This window comes from Diabrotica virgifera, chromosome 6 (genome assembly GCF_917563875.1).
Source record: "Diabrotica virgifera virgifera chromosome 6, PGI_DIABVI_V3a".
NCBI lineage: Eukaryota > Metazoa > Arthropoda > Insecta > Coleoptera > Chrysomelidae > Diabrotica > Diabrotica virgifera.
The window spans coordinates 112,631,752-112,641,250 of record NC_065448.1 but is presented as its reverse complement, the minus strand read 5'-3'; the positions used below and the strand labels follow the sequence as shown (position 1 = coordinate 112,641,250).

Below are 9,499 nucleotides of genomic sequence, written 5' to 3'. Positions count from 1 at the left end.
ACTTGATTATCTCAGTTTGCCACTATTGAGGGTTGGTAGCTTTCTGACGCCAATCAGATGGCCATTTTCTTGAATTCGAAACAGCGACACAGATAGAATGGATGATATGTAATCATTTGTCACCATGTCACCTAGTAACTGTAGTATTTCACATGGTATTGAATCAATGCCTGGGGATTTATTTCTCTTTAGTGATTTAATTGCATTTTTGTAGAGGTTCTCGTCAGTAGATTCTCTAGGGTAATCAGAAGCCCACTGATTTTCTGCTGATACCTCGTTATTTTTATATAGCTCGCCACAGTAGTTTCACCATGTTTCCAATATTTCGTCAGTATCGGTCTATAGATTACCTTCCTTATCTATTACAGACCGCGTTTGAGGTTTAAATTGTCTGGTAAGGAGTTTGATCTTCTGGAATAAATCCCCCGGTTTATTTCGACAGCCATGTTCCTCCATCTCTCTGCATATTTGAGAGATGTAATCAGCTTTGTCTTTGCGGCACTGTTTTCAGGTTTCTTTCGATAACACTCTGTATTCATCGTTTGTTCCGTATCTAGTTTTATGTTCTTTTCTGCGTTGAATCACAGTCCACGTATTATCGGATATCCATGGCTTACGGCCAGTGGAAACCGCTGCCTCACAGTCTTTTGCGGCCTCGATTACCTTATCTTTGAGATAGATCCAAGTGCTCTCAGGGTCACTATCTACTTGGTCTAAAGAAAGCGCTTCTACTAGATTTTGTTGGAAGTCATTGATTTTTGATGGATTTAGAGATATGACTTTTCTCTGGGGTCTTCTTTTGGGGACTTTAAAACAAAGTCGAACGGTCAATACCTGGAGTTGATGATCGCTTCCACAGTCTGCGCCAGGATATGTTTTACAGTTGATGGCCGACGACTTTCATCACATATACCAAAATCACAAACACCTTAAATATAACTTAGCTATCAGCTGAGATCACACTCTGCAACTCAGTGACAGGCCTATTAGACTATTAAACATATAAGCAAGTTCAAGCTATTTTGCTTATAATTTGTAGGTAGCAGTCAATTTATCGTTAATTTTCAATTAACTTAACGATCTGTACTACGCCAACATGTGAGTTTACAGACCAAAATGAATAATAAAACAAATTAAAATATTCTGTATATAATAAACACTACACCAATAGAAAATACACTGCGCCAAAAATACGTTGCTGTATAATGTGTTTTTTGCCTTAGTCTAGAAAGTTAAAGAACATACCTCGTATAACAGCAATATTTATAAAACACGCTCCAATATTAATTTAAGGTGCAACCAGAGAACAATAACCACATGTGGTTATTGTTCTGGTGGTGTGGTTATTGTTCTCTGGTGCAACCAACAATGATACTAAGGAAACAATAAGTGGCAAAAACATAATTACAAAAGCCGTTCTTGATATCAGTGTAGAATGGAAGGTTTATAAGAAGACAGCATATTTTTATACTTATATTTTGTAGTACATAATTTAAATGTGACCTTTATCAAAAGTGATATTTTTACTTGTTGATGATAAGAGCTTCGTTCTTGACTTGTGCCAAATCAATACCAACAAGTACAAAAAAGGTAAGATTATATTTGATTAGAAGTATTAAAAATAAAGTAACTAATATTCAATTACAAAACACCTTTGACAAAATATTTAAGACAGATTCTTAGATTTAAGATATTACTGCACTAAAAACATAGCTAGAGCTTAATAACACGTATGGTATGCTGTTTTTATTAGAAATAATTTTTTGTTGCAAAAGTTATTAAAGTTACTCTATTTTTGGTTTTACATTATTTGTTTATGCCTTTGAATTAGTTCTGTTGACTTCTGGTTTCAGGTCTCCCAATTTCATCGTTTATCTAGTCCCCAGTCTTATTTAAGTTATCCGTTTGGTTTCTCTATCATAGGCACCTGTCTAATAATTTTTCTTTGTCTCTCATTTTTATATACATATGTAGGTACCAGACATCTTAGTGTTCGTAAACATAAATTTGATATACAAGTACATAAGAATGTCTTTTTTATGATGCCTCATAGCAGCATTGGAGGTTTCCAAAATTCACTATGGCTTAAATTTATTGGATATGTGATGGTTATTATGATTTTTCATCTCGTGGTCGAAGAAGTGGTTGAGATAGATGCGCAATTTCCAATTTTTTTTTAATATCTGTATGCCTTTGGTTTCAGTTATGGATATTGTTGTCAGAGTAGTAAGTTTTCATGGTATATTTAGATTGATAGTGTGTTGTTCCCACGTAGTACCCTTTCAAATATATTTAAGAAGAGTAGAAGAGTAAATATTATAATTTTCACCAAATAACAAAAACCAAATGTGTTGAATTTTGTAAAATTCGTATTTTGAGAACGATTTCTAGAGAAATCGTAAAAAGGAACTTAGTGTAAAGTAAAATTTCGGCCTATTTCCAATAAAAATAGTAATACAGTCGAACCCGCTTATTGAAATAGCCTTCATGCCAATCAAAAGTACTCCTATAACCGGGATATTCTAATAACCGATCATTGGTGGCTAGTAAAAACGTTTCGGGACCTCAAATTTGTATTCGTTAAACCGGGATATTCCAAAGATCCAGGTAGCTGACTACTTTTTTAGTTATTGTATACCTATAGGATGAAAACCTACTTGTTTCCTGCCTAGAGTTCGCGTTCGTTTTTTAATTATTAACAATTTAGTGCAAAAATCGCGATTTTTTCGATTTTTTACACTCCATTCAAAAGATAAATAATTGACATAAAATTACAAAATTAAATTTTTTAGAACATTAAAAAACCTTCAAAATGCCGATTTTTGAAACTTAAAAAGTTAATTTGTTGCTACGCAAACTGCAAAATAAGAGAAAATCGTTATTTGTTAATAACTTTTACTAAAACTACCTTAGAACTTTAGTGTTTCACTTAAAGTTGGGCATTAACAAACCCCCAAAAATTTTGAGAATGATCCATTAATTAGTTTAAGAGTTATTCTAATTGTTTATTCCAGAGACCTTTATTTTGCAATAACATAAGACAGAAAATAATGAAGATAGGGCAATTCTAAGTATGCCAAATGAAAGTAGAAAACTAATACTATTAAAATATACTAAAAAACGATGAAAAGGTTATCTAATATAGTCAAAAATCCTAATGCCAAATTTGTGAAATTTTGTAGTTTAAAAACATTTAGAATAACTTTAAAAATATTGTCTGTAGAAAAAGTCATTTTACATATTAGAAATGCTGGTATTTTACACGAATTTTTAAAAATGAAGTTTAATTGGTGACTAGTCATGGTAAGTGAAGGGGGAGCTGGGAGCCGACAAATGCAAGAGTTCAAAAACTAAAAAAGCAACTTAAAACGATTATCATTTTCTATATCTCGGGATCTACTGACTATATTTTCATCGTTCTTTTTTTAATGTGTATGTAATTTTTCTGTACATTACAAATCTGTTATTTGTCTAGACATTTATTAATTAATAAACAGTCTAATTTGTTTAAACAATTTTTGAAAAAATAATTTTTTCCCAAAAATCCATGATTTTAATCATACTATCCTTATTAATCATAGAAAAAGTTAAGGTATACTTTAATAAATAAATTATCTTCAGTAAATAATTATCTAATAAAAATCATTTATTTAATAAAATGTACTTTAACGTTTTCTGTGATCATTAATGATACCTACTATGATTAAAAAAATAGATTTTTGTAAAAAAAATATTTTTTCAAGAATTGTTTAAACAAATTAGACTGTTTATTAATTAACAAATTTATAAACAAATTGCATATTTGTACTCTACGTAAAAATTACATACCAATTAAAAGAAGAAAGATCAAAATCCATTGAGTTGTTCCGGAGATAAAGCAAATTATATTCAAATAAAATGAAAATAAGTTTTCAATTTAAAAATCTTTTAGTAATATTTTAATATTTTTTAAATATTATTAATAATGCTATTAGGATCGAAAACTTCATCCTACAAATTATATTCGTTTGAAATTGTTTTTTCGGTATTTAAACTCGCTGGATTTTTAGGTTCCCCCTAGTAATCGTTTGCACTACATTTTTGAAAAATCGTAGAGGGTGCTGTGAAGGTATAATGTTTGTGCAAATATTTTAAGAAAAAATACAAATCCCCTTTTTAAAATGGCATTAATGAGATTACTCAATTATTATAAACAAATTAGCTGTGAATTCAAAAAGACACATGGCTAACTTTGTCCCAAATGAGCCCAGGCTAAATTTTTTTATTTGAAAATTCGTGTTAAAACACTATCTTTCCGAATATATAAAAAGATTGTTTCTACGGACAACATTTTTAAAGTTAGTATAAATGTTTATAAACTACAAAATTTTAAAAATTTGGCATTATGATTTTTGACTATATTAATCACTTTTTTTTATCTTTTTTTAATACATTTTGATACTATCACTTTTATACTTTCATTTCGCGTACTCAGAATTGCTCTATCTTCAATATTTTATGTCTTATCTTATTGGAAAATAAAGGTCTCTGGTATAAACCGTTTCAAATGTTGAGGGTTTGTTAAGTACCTCAATATCCAACCTTGGGTTTAAAAACCAATTTAAATAATTAAAGTTCTAAGGTAGTTTTAGTAAAAGTTATTAACAAATAACGATTTTCACTTATTTTGAAGTTTTCGTAGCAACAAATTAACTTTTTAACTTTCAAAAATCGGCATTTTGAAGGTTTTTCAATGTTCTAAAAAACTGAATTTTGTAATTTTATGTCAACTATTTAGTTTTTGAATGGAGTGCAAAAAATCGAAAAAATCGCGATTTTTGCACTAAATTGTTAATAACTAAAAAACGGAAGCGAACACTCTAGGCGGGAAACAGGTAGGTTTTCTTCCCATAGGTCTACAATAACTAAAAAAGTAGTCAGCTACCTGGATCTTTGAGTGTCTCGAGAAAATCCTTATTACCCTGGACTATAAATATGTTTTAGGTTTTTATGTTATACCTAATTTTTAAAAATAAACTTTGTAAAAGATCTATGTAAGTTTGTAATATTGTTTTAATACCTATATTTTTTAACAGAATCAACACTAATGAATTGAGATTTGTCCCCAAGAAATTAATTAAAATGTTTGTTACTCCAGGATTCACCGATATTTCTAAAGGAACCTTGCGACAGTTATCGGCCGTATTAGCAGGTTGGTGAATTCAGTACCTTAAATTTTCTAAACTAAAATTATTTTAAACCGAAGAAAACAAATAGCTTTTGTCAAGTTTTCTACTTTTATTACCTTTTTACATTAAGTACTATTAGTCTAGGCGCCAAATAGGAGTCACCTTGACCTTTTCAATTCTGATGGGCAAACACACCTGTATATTATGGATTTTTGGCTGCTGATTAAGAATTTCGAGGGTGGATTGCGGTCAGAGTGGTCAAAAAATTATGATAAAAAATTTAATTGTTTAATAATTGTTTTTACGGCACTAGCTCATAAATTAAAACATATAAAAAAATTTCCAATAAAATTTGTTTAAGATTAGTGCAAAATGCAAGTTAAAAATTGCAAATTAATTATTTTTCAAAGCCCTTTCGATCGTAACTCGGCATGCAAAGGAGCTTTACAAAATCTCATTTTAAAGCTTAATTCATAGACTTCCAAACAAAGTTTGTTTAATAATTACTAGGGAGCGGATTTATATGCGATAAATTTTGAGGAAATATGCGCATATATATGCATTAAAAAATTACGAAATATGCGCAAGATATGCACAAACATTCAAAAAATGCGCATTTCGAGAAACCACAAATTTACTGTTCTATTCTATTCTAGGGGGTTCTTTTATAGGGGGGGAGGCAATCTTATTTATGATCTTTCAAATAAAATCATTATTTTTCACATTTTTAACACATTATTCACATTTTTTACTAAAACTGATACCAATAGTTACCTATTTAAAATAAAACAACAATATCACTATATATATCTTCGATTATAATAATTATTCACTACAATGTGCTTTTCCAATTTTTTTACGAGTAAACATTTTCGTTGACAAGGTAAAATATTTTTATAACTTGAAAAACTCCTTTCAACATCAACATTAGTAATTGGGGCGTATTTAAAATAACTTGTTATTCTGCACCAAAATAAATTTCAAAATTTCCATTAAAAATTTCGCATATGTCCTCCAAAATTTTAAAGCCATTATTTTTTTCTAGAACCAATTCTAATTTCTTTTTAACTGAATTACCGATTTCACCGGGAACTTTCGAAATGTTTGCTTTAAAATTTCTAACTATTTCGACGGACTCTGTTAAAGACATTTTCCGATTTTCTAAATTATTTATGATTTTTGCTATAAAACTATAATACGTCTTGATAAAAGATAGCTGATTTACCAATGAAGTTGTTCTAACAATATGTTGTGCCTTTATAATAGAATAGCAGCACTGTCTTCGGCGGTAAATTCTAAAAGCAATTGCTTAATTGCAACAAAATGTTCATCATAAAAAATTTCAGCTTCCAACCAAGTTCCCCACCTAGTCAGTACTGGTTCGGGAGGTAAAGGTACATTTGTAATTTGTTCCTGTACATCTGGACCCGTAAAGGACTTTTGACGAATACTTTTTTTACGCTACTTATTAGTACATTTACATTATGGAATTCACCCCTAATATGTTCCGTTAATAATTTCCGTTAGAAAATCGTAAAACTATGGTTAAAGGTGTAAATCCTCTTAACAATAGGGGATTTAAAAGAATCACCAGAATTATAGGTACCTACTAAATATAATAAAAGTAAATAAAATTCTGATTTCCCGGTTAACCATCCTTCATCATTTTAACATCCTACAATCATTTTATAACGGCGTACTATAAGCACTATAAGTAGTTTGTGTAAAGATCGGGTATTTTCTAAGAAAAAATAAAAAGACAGTGAATAAGCCGTCTCTCTTCAGGTAGTTCTCGAATTAATAGAACAGCCTGTGCGGGGAAATATTTTGTGTCGAATTAAAAAATTAAAAATTTTTTTTGGACTTAAATGTTTTTAAATAGGCACAAAATATGCATGTTTTTTTAAAAATATGCAAAATTTAGTAAAGTTCTCAAATATGCGAAATATGCATGCATTATGCATTTAGCATAAAATCCGCTCCCTAATAATTACTGTATGTTTATTTTTATTAAAGTTTAATTTCGTATAATCGAATCTTATAATTAAATCATCATACAGCACCTCGTATCACCTTTCATTCTATTAACTTTTTCTTCTATATTTCGTACTATATGAGAAAAAACAATAAAAAACTCAGATTTCAAAAATATAACCTAAAAGGAAGTTGTTCTTATTTATTAGTTGTATTTTTGCAAACATTTTCCTTTGTGCATCTGCATTGAGATATACAATATACAGGAAATCTCAGCTTTTTTACATCTACATAAGGTTTTAGAGCAACTTTTGCAGTGGTACGTCTTGCAAGTACTAAGTCTGTTCGTGGAGACAATCAAATTGAAACAATTTGGAGCTTCAGAATCTCAGTATCTATATGATATCCAAATAAAAGTGGATAGAGTTGTTTTCCAGCATTAGCGTTCCATATAAAACGAGCATTTTATGTGGTGGCGTACAAACAATTGACGTGCCTTGATGATGCTACAAAAGAACTAGATTCACTTTTACAAGGATATATCATATACATAGATAATGATACTCTGGAGCCCCAGAAAGTTTTAATTTAAATATCTCCAAAAACAGACTTATTACGACCATGTATTTATAGAAATTGCTTCTAAACTTAGGTAGATGTTAAAAAGCTGGATTTCCTGTATATCTCGATGCCGATGTATGAAAGAAAACGTTTGTAAAAATAACATTAATAAATAAGACCAACTTCTTTTTAAGATATATTTCTGAATTCTTAGTTTTTCATGTTTTTTTTTTCTGATTGTTTCGTTTTAGGTTTATTTATTTATTTTAAATGTTTGTAAAAATAGTATTAATAAATAAGAATAACTTCCTTTTAAGTTATATTTCTAAAATTTTAGTTTTTCATGTTTTTTTTCTCATTTAGTCATTTTTTTTACTTCTCATTTGGTCATTTTTTTTCTCATCAGTGAACCTAAAATAGAATAGGTAATCCCACATATAAAAATGAAAAAGATGGCTGAAATTTCGACTGTTAATAAAAATATGGTTATGATTACTTACTAATGTACTTGCAAAATAGCCCTAAATATTCAATTTACATTCTTTTTTTTAAGTAAAGTTTTCACTCCTAATAGCGACAAATACTATTGAAGAATATTAAAAATATTACTAAAAAAATTTTAAATTGGAAACGTATTGGTCCATTTCCCTGGTGACACCTCCAAGGTTTCTACAATATGCAAGCCAAATGGATGCTGCAGTGACGAAAAAAGGGAAAGAATTCTACACTATGCATTGCATAGTGTAGACCCCGTCTGTAGTTTGGTAAAGTTCCAACGGAAAATGGACCTAGTTACTCTATAGGAGTAATACTAATATAAAAATAAGAATGTATACCATTTTTATTCAGTTGCAATGTGAAGGCAAAACAATCTTATTTTTCACTTAGGATACGAAGCGCAGTCCAGCACTCTGAATCGACGATTTTCGACTCTTATTAGAGTCTCATCGGAGAGACGTAGGCCTGCTCCATACTCTAAGTGACCGACAACGAGAGTTTATCCCCCACACCGCAACTGACGTGAATGGATTAGGTGACTAGCGTCATCTGCCAATTGAAAGGTAAAGTTTTCAATCCTAATAGCGACATGAAAAATATTAAAAATATTACTAAAAGATTTTTAAATTGAAACCATATTGGTCCATTTCCCTGGTGACACATCCAAGGCTTCTACAATATGCAAGCCAAATATGCTGCAGTGAAGACAAAAGGGAAGGAATTCTACACTATGCAATTCACAACCCCCGTCTACAGCTTTGTAAAGTTCCAACGGAAAATGGACCTAATTACTCTATAGGAGTAATACTAATATAAAAATAAAAATGTATACCGATGAGACTCCAATAAGAGTCGAAAATCGTCGATTCAGAGTGCTGGACTGCGCTCCGTATTCTATGTGAAAAATAAGAATGTTCGCATTGCAACTGAATAAAAATGGTATACATTTTTATTTTTATGTTAGTATTACTCCTATACAGTAACTAGGTCCATTTTCCGTTGGAACTTTTCCAAGCTACAGACGGGGGTTGTGAATTGCATAGTGTAGAATTCCTTCCCTGTTGTCTTCACTGCAGCATCCATTTGGCTTGCATATTGTAGAAGCCTTGGAGGTGTCACCAGGGAAATGGACCAATAAGTTTTTAATTTAAAAATCTTTTAGTAGTATTTTTAATATTTTTCAATATTATTAATGTCGCTATTAGGATTGAAAACTTTACCTTTCAATTGCCAGATGACGCTAGTCACCTAATCCATTCACGTCAGTTGCGGTGTGGGGGATAAACTCTCGTTGTTGG

The 9,499-nt window shown here is 30.4% G+C and overlaps 1 protein-coding gene across 1 annotated transcript in view; it reads left to right on the top strand.

The window, feature by feature from the left end:
- The first annotated feature begins 1,112 nt into the window (after positions 1-1,112).
- The window catches only part of LOC114336253 (solute carrier family 2, facilitated glucose transporter member 8-like), a 33,873-nt gene continuing 25,486 nt past the window's right edge, over positions 1,113-9,499 (top strand). The window contains exons 1-2 of the mRNA XM_028286582.2: positions 1,113-1,590; positions 5,076-5,191. Coding sequence (XP_028142383.2) covers positions 5,122-5,191 — 70 coding nt within the window. The 5' untranslated portion in view covers positions 1,113-1,590; positions 5,076-5,121. The remainder of the gene's footprint in view (positions 1,591-5,075; positions 5,192-9,499) is intronic.